The sequence below is a fragment of the Otolemur garnettii genome, unplaced genomic scaffold, assembly GCF_000181295.1.
Source record: "Otolemur garnettii isolate 467f Iridium unplaced genomic scaffold, OtoGar3 scaffold00153, whole genome shotgun sequence".
NCBI classification, from domain to species: Eukaryota; Metazoa; Chordata; class Mammalia; order Primates; family Galagidae; genus Otolemur; species Otolemur garnettii.
In genome coordinates this window covers 31128-46851 of record NW_003852548.1, presented here as the reverse complement: position 1 = coordinate 46851, position 15724 = coordinate 31128, and the positions used below count along the sequence as shown (strand labels likewise).

The window sequence follows — 15724 nt, the reverse complement described above, 5'->3', positions numbered from 1 at the left end:
AAAAAAAAACAAAAAAAAGCAGATCATGCCACATCTTATAGACAGTAGAATAAGAAATACTTCAAAACCGTTCTACTTAATCTGGATACACCTGATATTAAAATTGGACAAAATATATTATTTTAAAGGGGAAATTACAAACATATTTCACTTATAAACGAGGATACAATATGATAAACAACATATTAACATGTTGAATCAAAAATTAATGTTTAAGTAATGTACTGTGGTCCAAATTAAATACAATTTATATGAGAATTAGTCACTAATTTTTTTTTTCTTCCTTGCCCACACCCCCTCCCTCCTTCTCTGTCTGGTCTCTCCTTCCCCCAGGCCCCACTGTGTCATTAATTGTCATGAATTGTCTTCATATCAAAATTGAATACATAGGATTCTTCTCCATTTCTGTGATGCTTCACTAAGAATAATGTGTTCCACCTCCATCCAGGTTAGTACAAATGCTGTAAAATCTCCATTATTTTTTATGGCTGAATAATATTCCATGGTATACATATACCACCGCTTACCAATCCACTGCTGGGTTGAAAGATATTTACGCTATTTCCACGTTTTAGCGATTGTAAATTGGGCTAGAACAAACAGTGTCTTTATAATAAAGTACAAGTGTCTTTATAATAAAAGGTTTTTTTCCCTTCTGGATAGAATCCCAGTAATGGGATTGCAGGATCAAATGGGAGGTCTAGGTTGAGTTCTTTAAGGTTTCTCCATACATTCTACCAAAAAGGTTGTATTTGTTTGCAGTCCCACCAGCAGTGCAAAAGCGTTCCTTTCTCTCCACATCCGTGCCAGCATCTGCAGTTTTGAGACTTTGTGATCTAGGCCATTCTTGCTGGGGTTAGATGATATCTCAGGGTGGTGTTAATTTGCATTTCTCTGATAATTAGGGATGATGAGCATTTTTTCATATACTTAGTAGCCATTTGTCTATCGGCTTTAGAGAAGAGTCTATTCATGTCTCTTCCCCATTGATGTATGGGGTTGTTGGGTTTTTTCTTGTAGATTAATTGACGTTCTGCCTAGATCCTGCTTGTTAGACTTTTGTCTGATTCAAAATATGCAAATATCCTTTCCCATTGAGTAGGTTGTCTATTTGCTTTGGTTATTGTCTCCTTGGCTGTACAGAAACTTTTTAGTTTCATTAAATCCCTTTGTTTATTACTGGTGTTGTTGCTATTACCATGGCAGTCTTCCTCATAAAGTCTTTCCCCAGGCCAATATCTTCCAGTATTTTTCCTATTTTTTCTTTGAGAATTTTTATTGTTTCATGCCTTACATTTAAGTTCTTTATCCATCATGAATCAATTTTTGTGAGTGGAGAAAGGTGCACGTCCAATTTCAGTCTTTTACATGTGGATATCCAGTTCTCCCAGCACCATTTATTAAATGGGGAGTCTTTCTTTCCCACAGTGGATGGTCTTGTTTGGTTTATGAAAGATTAGGTGGCTGTAAGTTGTTGGTTTCACAGTTTTCTTTACAGAGGTCCTTCACCTCTTTTGTTAGGTATATTCCTACGTATTTCATTTTCTTTGGAGCTATGGTGAAGGGAATTGGGTCCTTAATTAACCTCTCATCTTGGCTATTGTTGGCATATACAAAAGCAACTGACTTGTGGACATTGATTTTATATCCTGAGACACTACTGTATTTTTTTGATGACTTCCAAGAGTCTTGTGGTTGAGTCTTTGGGGTTCTCCGGATATAAGATCATATCATCAGCAAAAAGGGAGGGTTTAACCTCCTCTGTTCCCATTTGGATGCCCTTTATTTTCTTGTCTTGTCTAATTGTATTGGCTAAAACTTCCAACACAATGTTGAATAGTAATGGTGACAGAGAACAACCTTGTCTAGTTCTAGTTCTAAGAGGAAAAGCTTTCAGTTTTACTCCATTCGGTAAAATACTAGCTGTGAGTTTGTCATAGATAGCTTTGATCAGTTTAAGGAATGTATCACCTAAGCTTATACTTCTCAGTGTTCTAATTAAAAAAGGATGCTGGATTTTATCAAATGCTTTTTCTGCATCTATTGAGAGGACCGTGTAGTCTTTAGTTTTACTTCTGTAGATATGATGAAATAACGTTTATAGACTTGCATATATTAAACCAGCCTTGCATTCCTGGGATGAAAACTACTTGATCCTGGTGTGTGACTATTTTGATGATAAGCTGTAATCTATTGGCTAAGATTTTATTGAGAATTTTTGCATCTCTATTCATAAGTGAAATTGGTCTGAAATTCTCCTTTTTAGTTGAGTCTTTTCCTGGTTTTGGTATCAGGGTGATGTTTGCTTCATAGAACGTGTTGAGGAAGATTCCTTCCTCCTCAATCTTTTGGAATAATTTCTGCAGTATAGGAGTAAGCTCTTCCATGAAGGTTTGATAGAATTCTGGTGTGAAGCCATCAGGACCAGGGCATTTTTTTGTTGGGAGAATTTTTATTGTTTCTTTGATCTCAGTGGTTGAAATTGGTCTGTTCAGGAGATCTATTTCATCTGGGCTAAGTCTAGGGAGAGGGTGTGATTCCAAATATTGATCCATTTCCTTCACATTATCAAATTTCTAGGCATAAAGTTTCTGATAGTAGTATTCAGAGATGATCTCTTGTATCTCTGTGAAATAAGTTGTTATTTCTGCTTTATCATTTCTGTTTGAAGTTACTAGAGATTTTATCTTTTTACTTCTAGTTAGTCTGGCCAAGGGCTTACCTATTTTATTTATTTTTTCAAAGCACCAACTCCTTGTTTTGTTTTCAATTTCAGCGATCTCTGATTTAATTTTGGATATTTCCTTTCTTCTGCTGAGTTTACCTTTAGATTGTTCTTCTTTTTCCAATCCCATCAGATGGCTTGTGAGTTTGTTGTTGCACTCTCTTTCTGTTTTTCTAATGCAGGCTTCTAAAGGGATAAATTTTCCTCTCAGGACTGCTTTTTCTGTATCCCATAGATTTTGGTAGCTTGTGTCATCGTTGTTGTTATACTCAAGGAAGTTAATGATTTCCTTTTTAATTTCTTCCTGCACCCAACTATCATTCAGCATAAGATTGTTTAACTTCCATGCTTTTGTGTAAGGTTGAGCATTATTGCTGGAGTTGAGTTCCACTTTTAGTGCCTTGTGGTCTGAGAAGATGCAAGGCAGGATTTCAATTCTTTTGATTCTGTTGAGGTTTGCTTTGTGTCTTAGGATATGATCAATTTTGGAGAATGTTCCATGGGACGATGAGAAGAATGTATATTCTTTATCTTTGGGATGGAGTGTTCTATGTATGTCTATCAAGCACAGTTGTTCTAGGGTCTCTTTTAAATCTCTGATATCTGTGTCTAATGTCTGTTTGGAGGATCTGTCCAGCTCTGAGAGAGGGGTGTTAAAGTCCCCTGTTATCATGGTGTTGTAGGATGTCATATTGCTCAGACTAAGCAAGATCTGTTTCAAGAATCTAGGAGCATTTAAATTGGGTGCATACATATTTAGAATTGAAATGTCTTCTTGTTGTATTTTTCCCTTGACCAACAGGAAGTGACCATCATTGTCTTTTGTAACTTTAGTTGCTTTAAATTTAACCACATGCATCTAAAAATAAGATTGCAACCCCTCTTTTCTTCTGACTTCTATTTCCCTGAAAAATTGATTTCCAACCCTTAACTCTGAGTTTTAATTTGTCTTATGACATGAGGTGTGTTTCCTGCAGACAGCAAATAGATGGCTTGTGTTTATTCATCCAATGAGCCAATCTATGCCTCTTCTGTGGGGAATTCGAGCCATTGACATTTATTGAGAAAATTGACAAGTGTGGTCCTGTTCTATTCATCTTATTTTGTGAAAGTCCATTGCTTAGTTTTGTCTTTTGCATCATTGTGGAAACTAAGCTCTGTCCTTCAATTTCTGGGTATTTACTTTGCTGAAGGTCCGTGGTGATGGTCAGTGTGTGGGACAGGGTGAAATAGTTTCTGTAAAGCTGGTCTTGTGACAAATTTCCTCAGTGTTTGCATACCAAGAAAAGATTTGATTTCTCCATCAATTTTAAAGCATAGCTTAGCAGGATATAGAATTCTGGGCTGGAAATTGTTCTGTTTACGTAGGTTAAAGATAGATGACCATTGTGTTCTAGCTTGAAAAGTTTCATTAGAGAAGTCCGTGGTCACCCTGATAGGCTTGCCCCTGTAGGTCAGTTGGCGCTTACTCCTGGAAGCCTGCAAAACCTTTTCTTTTATCTTGACTTTAGATAAATTCATCACAGTATGCCTTGGAGGTCTATTTGAGTTGAGGTGACCAGGGGACCGATATCCCTCTGATAGGAGTATGACAGAATCTTGAGTGATATTTGGGAAATTTTCATTTATAATATTCTCTAGAATGGCTTCCATTCCTCTGGGGCATCCTTCATCCCCTTCTGGGATACCTATAACTCATATGTTTGAATGCTCCATAGAGTCCCACAATTCTACCACTGAACATTCTGTTTTCTCTCTCTTCTTTTCAGTCACTTTAACAATCTGGGATATTTTGAGAGCTTTATCCTCTACCTCGGAGATTCTGACTTCAGCATGGTCCTATCTGTTGTTAATGCTTTCTATTACACCTTTAAGTTCCCTAATTGACTGCTTCAGTTCCTTCAGCTCTGCTATATGCTTTCTGTATTCTTCGTATCGTTCATCTCTTATTTGATTCTGTTTTTGAATTTCCTTTTGATTGTTATCCACTTTCTCAGCAATTTCTTTCACTGTTTTTTGATTGTTTTTCACTTTCTCAGCAATTTCCTTCATTCTTGTCATCATATGTATTCTAAATTCCCCTTCTGTCATTTCTAACATGTCTATATAGGAGGGCTCCTCTGCTGTAGTTACCTCACGATCCCTAGAAGGGGTTACTCTGGAGTGATATTTCATGTTGCCAGGATTTTTCTGCTGATTCTTCTTCATAAGTGCTTTCTTATATCTGTTTCCTTACCCTAATTTTCCTTTCCCTTCTTCTTGCTCTAAGTTACTATGCCACTGGCCTAAAGTTTTAAGGAGTCCTTTTGGTGCAAAAGCAGAAGGATGAGAAGATTGAGGGGCAAGAAAGGAAAGAAGATATAAAAAAATAAAGGAAGAAAGAAAGAAAAAAGAGAAAAAGAAAAAGAGAGAGAAAGAAGAGGGGGTGAGTAAAAGGAAGAGTTGACAAAAAGAAGAAAGGCACCAAAAGAAAGAAACAGGAGTAGTATGGGTGAATATAGGGTACCATGAGCCACCCTTAAAAACCCCAAATCTCTGGGGGTTCCAGGTTAAGTTATTCCCTTGAAGTCAACAGCTTTTTGCCAGCTGGCTCAGACACAGTACCCCACCTCCACCAGGGAGAGAGAAAAGACAAAAATACTATAAATAAAACCATAACAAAGAAGCAAAAACCCTAATAGGATGAAATCGGGGGTAAAAACGCAAATAATAGGGGCAGAAACACGGGCAAAAATGAAATGCTAGTTCATAAAGAAAGCAAAAAAGGAAGATTGTATTTAAACTAGAATAATGAAAAAAGAATGTCAAAAAATGTTGAAATTTAAAAAAACAAAACCCCAAACCAAAAAACCAAACAGTATATATTTCTTGGTAAATATTGTCTGGGCAACAGGTGATCTGAGGGATGAGAAGTTAATCCCAATGTTGATACAGCTGTACAAGATGGAGACTAGAGGCCTCAGCTGATTTCACGGACCCCGCAGGCTTAGGAGCCCAAATGTGTCCTCAGGCCACTTAAAAGGCACTCCAGACTATGAACACTGGCCAAGCAGAAGCTTTCCAAGAAAGCATTTATTCCTTGGATCTCTCCTGGTGTGGCTGCCTTTTTATTCAGTGCGCCAAATCCAGTATCCTTCAATGCTCCTGAGGGCCAAAGCTGTTAATCTGCCAAACAATTGGATCTCCGCACTTCCCCAGAGTCTCAGGCCCCAACTTTGGGCAGCTCAGTCACTAGATTACTCGTGCAAGATCTCCCAGCCTATCCCTGATCTGCAACTCGCCAGGGCAGCTCCCCCTCAATTGCTATGTGGACAGCCCACAGCTGAATGGCATTAGCTCCTTACCAGCTCAGTGTCTCAGTCTGGGGCCCCAGACCGTGCCTAAAGTCATCTGCACACCAGCCCAAGGTTTCCGAAGGCAGTTCAATAGAGTGCCCAAGTCCAGAAAACCAAAAACAGCCCCCAGGCAAGGCTCTTCCAACTTGCAGTCTCAGTCTGAACAAATGGGCACCCACTCCTTGCCGGACTTCCACTGCTTCCCTCCTCCTCATGGGGTCCAGAAGTCTCTCACTGACTTCCTGGGTCACCACAGGACAGCCTCTGGGCAAAACCCACTGGCCAGAGATGCCTGGAGTCTTCCCTTCCCACTCTCATTGTGCCCAGTTACATGGAAGTTGTTCCTCAATACATATATTTCTTATATAAAATATTAACATTGGCTGGACTCACAGGTGTCTCACATCTGTAATTTTAGCACTCTGGGAGGCCAAGGCAGTGGATTGCTTACGGCCAGTAGTTGGAGACCAGCCTGAACAAGAGCAAGACCCCATGTCTAGAAAAAGTAGAATAATTAGCCAGGTGTGGTGCTGCGTGCCTATATTCCCAGGTACTGGGGAGGCTCAGAGAGAAGGATCACTTGAGCTCAGGAGTTGAGTTTTCTGTCAGCTATGACGATGCCACTGCACTCTACCCTGGGGCAGCAGAGTGAGACTGTCTCAAAAACATTCTTTTTGAAAAATATCTCAGTGATCAAGAAAATATAAGTTAAATGTCAAATAACAATAACATACTGGAGGTGTTATATTGATCTGTTAGCAGATTTTTAAAATGTCATACCCAGAGCTAAAGTGTGTACATTAAGGGAGCTGGCATTTTCAAACATTGCTCCCAGTACTGAAAGAAGTACAGTGGGATCTACTAAGAAACAGAAAAATAAAGGCTCATAATTTTAATACAGTAATTATGTTTCTCTGAATTGATTTTTTTTTCTTGGAGACAGAGTCTAACTTTCTCACCCTAGTAGAGTGCAGGTTTCACAGCTCACAACAACCTCAAACTCTTGGCATCAAGCAAGTCTCTTGCCTCAGCCTCCTGAGTAGGTGGGACTACAGGCACCTGCCACAACACCCAGCTATTTTTAGAGATGGGATCTTGGTCTGGCTGAGGCTGGTCTTGAACCCAGCTCAGGCAAACTATACACCTGGGCCTCCCAGAGTGCGAGTATGACAGGCATGAGTCGCCAAGCCCAGTCTGAATCAATTTTCACAATATCTAAAGGGCAATCAATACTATTGACTGAGTTGTTAATGAACTTGGTTGAGGAAACATTAAAGGGACAATTTTATGGCTCAGTCTCCACAGCACGTGTCCTTCTATGGCGTTCCCTGCCTGCAGAGCTGGTGGCAAGGGGTAGAAGCCGAGTCCGGGCCGTGCACAACCTGAGTGCTCCCTTTTTCATCTGAGTATCTTGGAGCAGCTTGTTGAACCTCCCAAGCTCAGTTCTCACGGATGAAGTGCGGGAACTGTGTCTGGTTGCCAGAGCTGAGTGGGGAGAGCATGGGCACTGAGCACCACCTCCTTCCTGAAATCCCACTGAATTCCTCCTCCTCCCCTGATATGTATATGCCTATGACCCACACTCCTGGTGGTGCTAGACCATTTGAGTGTAACATAAATGACATTTTGATAACTTAAATTAATGTCTATGCAAAAATAGTGATTTTACAGCTAACATCATTCAAATAAAGCAAGGGTAGATGGAATTGATTCATAGTTTTAAAATGACTCAACCTAAGCACTTTGTTTATGGCCGGCTGATGGGAGCATGGTGGAAGGCATGGCCTGAGAATGGCCTTCATGCTGTCACTGAGCCTGGCTGCCAGCATCAGGCCCTGATTCCCCCTAGAGCAGTGATTTTCAACCAGTGTGCCTCAAATATTTTTAAAGATCATGAATTAAAAATTTTTTTGGAAAGAACTTCCAAGCACAGTCAATGGCATTGAAGTTGCTTTAGGTGGGCTAAGTCAGGGAGGGGGTATTTAAGGAGTTTGGTCATCTGAAAAGGTTAGAAGTTTGGCAGCTGCTTCAGTTCACTAGGCAAGGTAGGGAGACCCTAAGCCCTCCTCCCAAAGCAGGGGCTGAAGCTAAGGCCAGGAATGATGTCACATAGGCATTGCTGAGGTCACAGAAGGTTGCCTAGCCTCCCCTCTGTCTCCTTGACTGCCACCCAGTCTCCCCAGCCAGCTGCCTCCTGCACATATCTGCACACACACGAAGGCGAGGAAGGGTCAGAGACCATCCGGCCACTCTTAGGTATGCAAAAGTGGTGGGAGAATGGGGCATGAGTCAGTACCTGGGATCCACCTGGCATTCCCATTGCTGGGAAGGGGAGGCTCCTGTTGTGGCTATGCAGGTGCATGGGGGTGAGGGGTACAGGGGAGGTGGCAGCAGAGACAAGGGGATTTGTTTCTCTTCCCACTGATTTAATCTTCACCTTCATCCTCATTCCTTGTCTGTCCTCCTTTCCTCTCCCTCCTCCCTCCTGACCTCCTGACACTCACCACCACTGCTCACTCCCAACCTCTAGCTGACCATGGCATCCGAAGCAGAGAAAACATTCCAGCGGTTTGCTGTCCTCGGAGACTCCTCAAGCAGTGGCGCTGAAATAAACAACAAGAACTTCTCCAAGCTGTGCCAGGACTGTGGCATCACAGATGGGAAGACGGTCACCTCCACAGATGTGGACACTGTGTTCAACAAAGTCAAGGCCAAGGATGCCGGAACCATCACCTTTCAGCGGTTCACAGAAGCAATGAAGGATCTGAGCCAGAAGCGCTTCAAGGAAAAGAGCCCAGACCAAGGCCTGGAGGACATTTTTAAACTCATGGAGGGCAAGAATCCAGCCACCACTGGTGGTCACTGAATGAGGTCCTCTCACAGCAGCCTGGTCAGAATAAATCCGCTAGACAAAGAAAACTCCACCATCCCTCTGTGCCCTGGACTCCCTCCCCTTGGGTGTGGATAGCTCTGGCTGTGGCTCTGGGACCTAAGAGATGCGCCCCGTGCCCAAGGAAGATGAAGAGGTGCAAGGACTTGTTCCATGGATGTCAGGGCCATCTTGGGGACGGAGGAGGACCCGGGCTCAACTCAATTCTTTGGCTTCTACCAAGCCGCAGTGGCGAGTGCCATGGACCAGCACACTGATACCCGCAAGTATACTGGTAGCCACGAGGAGCCCTTGGACTACATTGGCAAGGGCATCACAGGACAGAAAGAGACCACTGATAACTCAGAATATGGGAGGAGCTGCAAGGGTGCTGCCACCTATGACAAGAAGAATTAGGAACCTCGTCTGGGCCTCCAAGCCCCCCTGACCCTGCATCTTTAACACCAGGGAGCTGGGGAAACAATAAACATCTATGTGCAGACAAAAAAGAAAAAATGAGTGAAAGAGTTCCTGAAAGAGGAAAGTGATTGGGGAGATCTAAGAGTGAAAGGCTGAGTTAGAGGTCATATAGAAATGTCAGGTTCAAAGACCCAGGGTCAGAGTCGGGGTTGCAGGGTGAGACCATCTCAAGTTGAGTAGAGAAAATCTAGGAAAAACTAGAATGGGAGCAGATGAAGAGGGCTAGGAAAATTCCTGACAGCTTAGAGCCATACCTGATTCCTTGTATTGGCCCATGGGTAGAGAGGAATAACGAGTTTGGGGTCTGCATTTCTGGGGGTAGGTGGTTTCCTGCAGAGAAATAGGACATGAAGTCTCTGCTGGTGAATTTGCTTTGGGTGGATGCCCTTGGTATTGCGTTGGTCCGCAGTAGCCATTCGATCAACCTGTTCCAAATACATTAGTCCATATAGAAAATGACAAACAAACACAAAAACAAATACAGGAAGAATGGGATCCTGTGTCTTCCATTATGGATGGAACCGGAGGCCCTTCTCTTAAGGGAAACCACGCAGACACACAGAGACAGATAAGGCACGTCCTCACCTACCAGTGAGAGCGAAATCATGTGCCCCGTGGGACACAGAGTGTGGAGTGATAGACGCTGGAGGCAGCGGAGGCAGGGGGGGACTAAGGGGGTGTGTGTGTGGTGGAGGTTGAGAAACGGTCTGATGGTCAGGGATAGTGTTTTGAGTCGCGAAGACCCTGAAAGCCCCAAGCTCAGCCCTCAGCACGCAACATACCCAGGGAGCCAAAGACGTACACCTGGACCCCAGAGACGTTTACCCCAAACAGCTTGTTGCTCAAACACGCTGATCATCACCTGTGTCTTGAGCAACTCTTTCACCATCTCGGTGTTGGTGTAGGGTCGGGCCGCCAGTCCGAGGGGGTTTGGCTCATCAGTGTGGCAGATGCTGAAGGCTAGTGGTGGCTGTGGCCATATTCTGGAAAGACTGTCTAGGGCTGTGGCACTGGCAGGGGAGGCAACGTCCAGGCTTCAGGGTCCAGGAAGGCCTATGAGAAGGGAGAGGTGCCCTGTGTTTACCGGGTCAACTCTCCCTTGTCCCAAATCTTGTGGCTGTCACCAATCAGCGCCCATCGAGAGCTCCTTAGTGCCCTCTGCAGTCTGCACCCATAGCCTGCAGGAATGCTGAGACATTCAGACAGAACCGCCAACCAAGCATGTCAGGCCCGAGGTACTGGGCATTGGACCACTGATTCCAGCCTTGGGGGCGCATGTACTAGCCCTCCCTCAGTTTCTACAGCATGACCATGCTCGGATCAACACAGTGGTCCCTCAGTATCCCCTGCAGAAGGGGGGAGGGGAGGGGGGAGTCATGCCTATAATCCCAGCACTTTCAGAGGCAATGTGAGTGGATCCCTTGAGCTCAGGAGTTCCAGATCAGCCTGAGAACTACTAAGACCCAGTCTCTACTGAAAATAAAAAAATTACCCAGGTATTATTGGGCACACTTCTAGTACCAGCTACTCAGGAGGCTGAGGTGAGAGCATCACTTGAGCCCAGGAGTTTGAAGTTGCTGGACCTATGATGATGTCACTACACTGGAGCCTGGGTGACAGAGTGAGATCTTATCTTTTAAGAAGAAAAAAGTATCTGGCTCTGAGAATATAGTACAGTGGTTACCCACTGGCCACATAACACCACTGTGGCGGTTTCGAACCCGGCCCAGGCCAATTAAGCAACTGCAACAACAACAAAAAAATAGCTGGGCATTGTGTTGAGCACCTCTAGTCTCAGCTACTTGGGAGGCTGCAACAAGAGAATCACTTAAGCCTAAAAGTAGCAAGTTGCTCTGATGCCATGCCACTCTACCCAGGGTGACATAGTAAGACTCTGTCTCAAAAAAAAAGAAAAAGAAAGAAACAAGTATCTATATAAAAAATGGTTGAATTAGATCCCTACCTTACCATACATAAAAATTAAATTTTACATGTCTAAAAGACCTAAGGATGTGGCTCAGTGTCCTTATCTCAGTGGTTAGGGCACCAGGGCACATACACTGAGGCTGTCCTGTTCCAACCCAAACTGGGCCTGCTAAACAGGAAGGACAACTGCATTAGAAAAGTAGTCAGGTGTTGTGGCAGGTGCCTGTAGTCCCAGCTACTTGGGAGGCTGAGGCAAGAGAATTGCTTAAGCCCAAGAGTTTGAGGTTGCTGTGAGCTGTGATGCCACAGCACTCTACCAAGTGCAACATAATGAAAGTCTCTCTCAAAATAAAAAAAAAAAAATTAATAAAATAAAAGACCTAAATGTGAAAAGCAAATATTTAAAGCTTAAAATATTACAGACAGACACACACACACACACAAACACACACATTGGACTAATTATGTGATATATATTATAAAATTATATTACAAAACTTTTTTTGTCCACAGGCTAAAGAAGGATTCCTTAAATAAAGCCCAAAATTAGTATGGAGCTTCCTCAAAGATTAAAAGTAGACCTACCATTTTATCCTGCAATCCCTCTACTAGGTATTTACCGAAAGGAAATAAAGACATTTTATAAAAAAGGCACTTGTGGCCAAGTGCAGTGCCTCACCCGCTCACTCCTGTAATCCTTGCACTCTGGGAAGCTGAGGCAGGTGGACTGCTTGAGCTCACAGGTTAGAGACCAGCCTGAGTCAGAGTAAGTCCCCGTGTCTAAAAATACCTGGGCATTGTGGCAGGCTCCTTTAGTCCCAGCTACTTGGGAGGCTGAGGCAAAAGAATTGTTTAAGCCCAAGAGTTTTAGGTTGCTGTGAGGTGTGATGCCATAGCACTCCACCAAGGGTGACAAGTGAGACTCTATCTCAAAAAAAAAGTCACTTGCACACAAATATTCATAGCAGCACAATTCATGATTGCAAGGACGTGGCAACAACCCCAAGTGCCCATTGATACATGAGTGGATTAGCAAAATATGGTATACATATACCATGGAGTACTACTCTGCCATAAAAAATGGTGACCTAATATCTTATGTAACAACCTGGATGGAAATGGAGACTAGTGTCCTAAGTGAAGTATCAAAAGAATGGCAAAACAAACACCAGGTGTTTTCAATACTGAATTGGAACTAGTTGATCAACACCTATGTGCTCATAGGGAAGCAAAACTCAATGAAATTTGGGTGGGGGATAAGGAAAAGGGGAAGGGTAAATTCCCACCCAACAGGCACTTTAAACAAATTCATTACACAATTTCTGGGTGGGGGGCACAACTATAGCTTTGACTGAAAATTTACAAAAGCAAACTAAGTAACCAAATACATATACCCTCGTAATATACTGAAATGAACTTTACAAAATAAATAGGATGGGTACAGTGGCTCACGTCTGTAAACCTAGCACTCTGGGAGGCCGAGGCCAATGGATTGTCTTAGCTCACAGGTTGGAGACCTGATTGAGCCAGAGCCAGATCTCATCTCTAAAAGTAGCTGGGCATTGTGGCAGCTACCTGTACTTGGAGCTACTTGGGAGGGTAAGGCAAGAGAATCGCTTCAGCCCGAGAGTTTGAGGTAGCTGTAAGCTATGACTCCATGGCACACTACCAAGGGCGACAAAGTGAGAATCTGTCTCAAAAAACATAATAATGGTAATAAAGTTAAAAATAAATAAATAAAACCCAAATGTATAAACTACAAAAGAAAAGGACTGATAATATTGAATCTATTCAAACTGAAAATGAAAAAGTTCTGTTTACACAAGTCTCCATTAAATAAATAAATAAAGATAAGCCACTGACCTGGAGAGGACACTAGCAGCACATGTGACTGACAAAGAATTAGCAACTAGAATTTCGGATCTTAATAACTAAGATTTGTCAAAAGTCATGACTAAGAAGCTAAAAAGGCAAGCCACAGGATGAGTCAGGCATCTTTTGAACAGTCCACCAAATTTTTAATTTCCTAAGTTATAAGTAAACCTCACTGAAGTAGACACCATAAGCTTGATTTCTCAGCTTTCCTTGCAGCTGACGCCAGGCACATTCATGTGATCTAAGTTCTGCCCCTGTGGGGCACCTGGGCTCAGAAGGATTACTGAGGAAGTAAGTTTCCAATGTGGAGCTTTATGATCAAGGTGGCAGTAGAGGCATCTGGCTATCAGGGGCATAGGTGACAGAGATTCTGACTGTCATGCCCAGTAGCAGTGGCCATGGGGCTTTGCCAGAGGGACCTCCCCAAGACAGTTTCAATTTTCTTTTTCTTTATTATGTACCCCAAATTTCTGTGAGCTATCTTAATGGACTTTTTAAAATATTTATTTATTTATTTATTTATTTATTTTGAGACAGAGTCTCACTATGTCACCCTCAGTAGTGCAAACCCTGCCCAACAGAAAGGGATTCAAGGACAATTCAAAGCAAAGAGATTCAAAGTGAGAGAACCAGACAAATGCCATTTTAAGCAGCTCCCACCATCTTGAGAAATAAGTTTCAGTTTCCCCACCAGGTATTTCCCCATAATCACATGATTCCTACCACCCAATCAGAACACACCTTGTAATCAGACCACTGGGCCACTAGTGCCCAATCCTTGTGCCTCTCAACACCACAGGTGTTGGTTGAAGGTTATGAAAGGAAATGGAGAGAGCTTTGCCTCAAGTGTCAGTCCGTGCCTAAAATTGTATGGATGCAAGAAATAGACTACTGCTCATACGATGGCAAGTAGCAATCATCTTTATTTCAAAAGGTCTTTTTATAGTCAGTAAGTCATGTACTCCACATCAGTCAATAGTCTATAATTAACATTCCCTATTCTATCCTAACTTTAAAAGGAAACATTGAGTCCAGAAAACTAACTTAAAAACAACCATATTATTTCTTAAGCAAGCATGCATTCCAAACTTTATTTCTATAGGGCAAAAAGTCAACAGATGGAGCAAGGGGGTAATCTATATTATAAGCACTCAATTTAGCTCGAAGAATTAAGTTTTACAGCTTTGTTTTCAAGGAGCTTGGAAGCCACCCACTGTAGGATGTGGTTTTATATACAGGTCTCCTTAGACCTGTTCCCCTGCACAGAGGGCTATCAACCCTTATCTGCTTGGGCGAACAGCAGTGCAGTCAGAGTTCCATATAGCAGGTTGTTAATCCTGTTCTGTAGGTTCTCGCCTGCCTGTTTTCTAAGGCACAAGGCTTCAGACAAGCCCAATACTCACAAACTGTTATCACTTACATTCTTAGTTTTTCAAAAGAGTGCAAGTAATGGGGAAATTATCTCACATCTCCCCCTTTTTTTTCTGATGGTAGGTATTCATGTCTCTCACCATTAAAGCAAATACAGCTGCATGTCTCTTATTTTCTTCCTCAGCATTCCTAACTCTTCTACAGATCACATACAAAATCAATCCTAAAATTAAAAACAAAGCTAATGATCTGATAGAACTTCCAATCAAAACTTGAATCTTAGTAACAGGATTAATTTGTTCAATACCATCAGCAATACCTCTTAAGATCTGATCACTATCAATTTTTTGCAACTTATTTTCAAAGGTGGAATAAACTTTATGCTGTAAAATAACAATTTCTTTAGTTAAGTTCACATGATTCAACAAATGTTTCTTATCATTATTCCAAGGAAATTCAGTTTCATTATACATAACAGGTGTAATACTGTAGTCATATTCCAATCATATTTTAATTTGATTTGTTTCTTCAAATGAATTCATCACCTAACATAACAACAGCTTGTCCTAAATCAGAAATTTCATTTCTAAATCAGAAATTCACTTCATATGGTCTAACAAGGGCACAAGTGAACTTTTCTAGAACTAGAATATAAATGTTTTGACACAATGACGAAGCAAATGACATGAAGTCTATGTTAACCAGCTTGATGAAAGTATTTCAAATTGTATATGAAAACACTACACTGTACCCTATGTTTGCATTAATGTATACAGCTATCATTTAATAAAAAAAAATTTAAAAAAAAAGTGAAAGAGACCACATCAACAAACTCACAAGCCATTTTATGGGATTGGAAAAAGAAGAACAATCTAATCCTAAACCCAGCGGAAGAAAAGAAATATCCAAAATTAAATCACAGATCAATGAAATTGAAAACAAAAGAATCATTCAGATAGTTAACAAAACAAGGAGTTGTTTTTTGGAAAAAATGAATAAAATAGATAAACCTTTGGCCAGACTAACTAGAAACAGAAAAGTAACATCTCTAGTAACCTCAATCAGAAATAATAAAGGGGAAATAACAACTGATGCCACAGAGATACATGAGATCATCTCTGAATACTACCAGAAACTCTATGC

At 41.8% G+C, this 15724-nt stretch overlaps 1 protein-coding gene across 1 annotated transcript; it reads left to right on the top strand.

Annotated features, from left to right (window-relative positions):
- Nucleotides 1–8596: 8596 nt before the first annotated feature.
- On the top strand, nt 8597–9346 carry LOC100965568 (tubulin polymerization-promoting protein family member 2-like). The gene is made up of 2 exons (XM_012811309.1): nt 8597–8918; nt 9180–9346. Exons 1-2 carry the CDS (start codon nt 8597–8599, stop codon nt 9344–9346), a joined length of 489 nt encoding a protein of 162 aa, XP_012666763.1.
- The last annotated feature ends 6378 nt before the right edge of the window (nt 9347–15724 follow it).

Excerpts from the sequence above, each read along its gene's own strand:
- LOC100965568 (XM_012811309.1), top strand. The coding sequence starts at position 8,597 with ATGGCATCCGAAGCAGAGAAAACATTCCAGCGGTTTGCTGTCCTCGGA. Across the intron at positions 8,919-9,179 it reads GAATCCAGCCACCACTGGTG|TGGCGAGTGCCATGGACCAG; the intron begins GTCACTGAATGA and ends ACCAAGCCGCAG.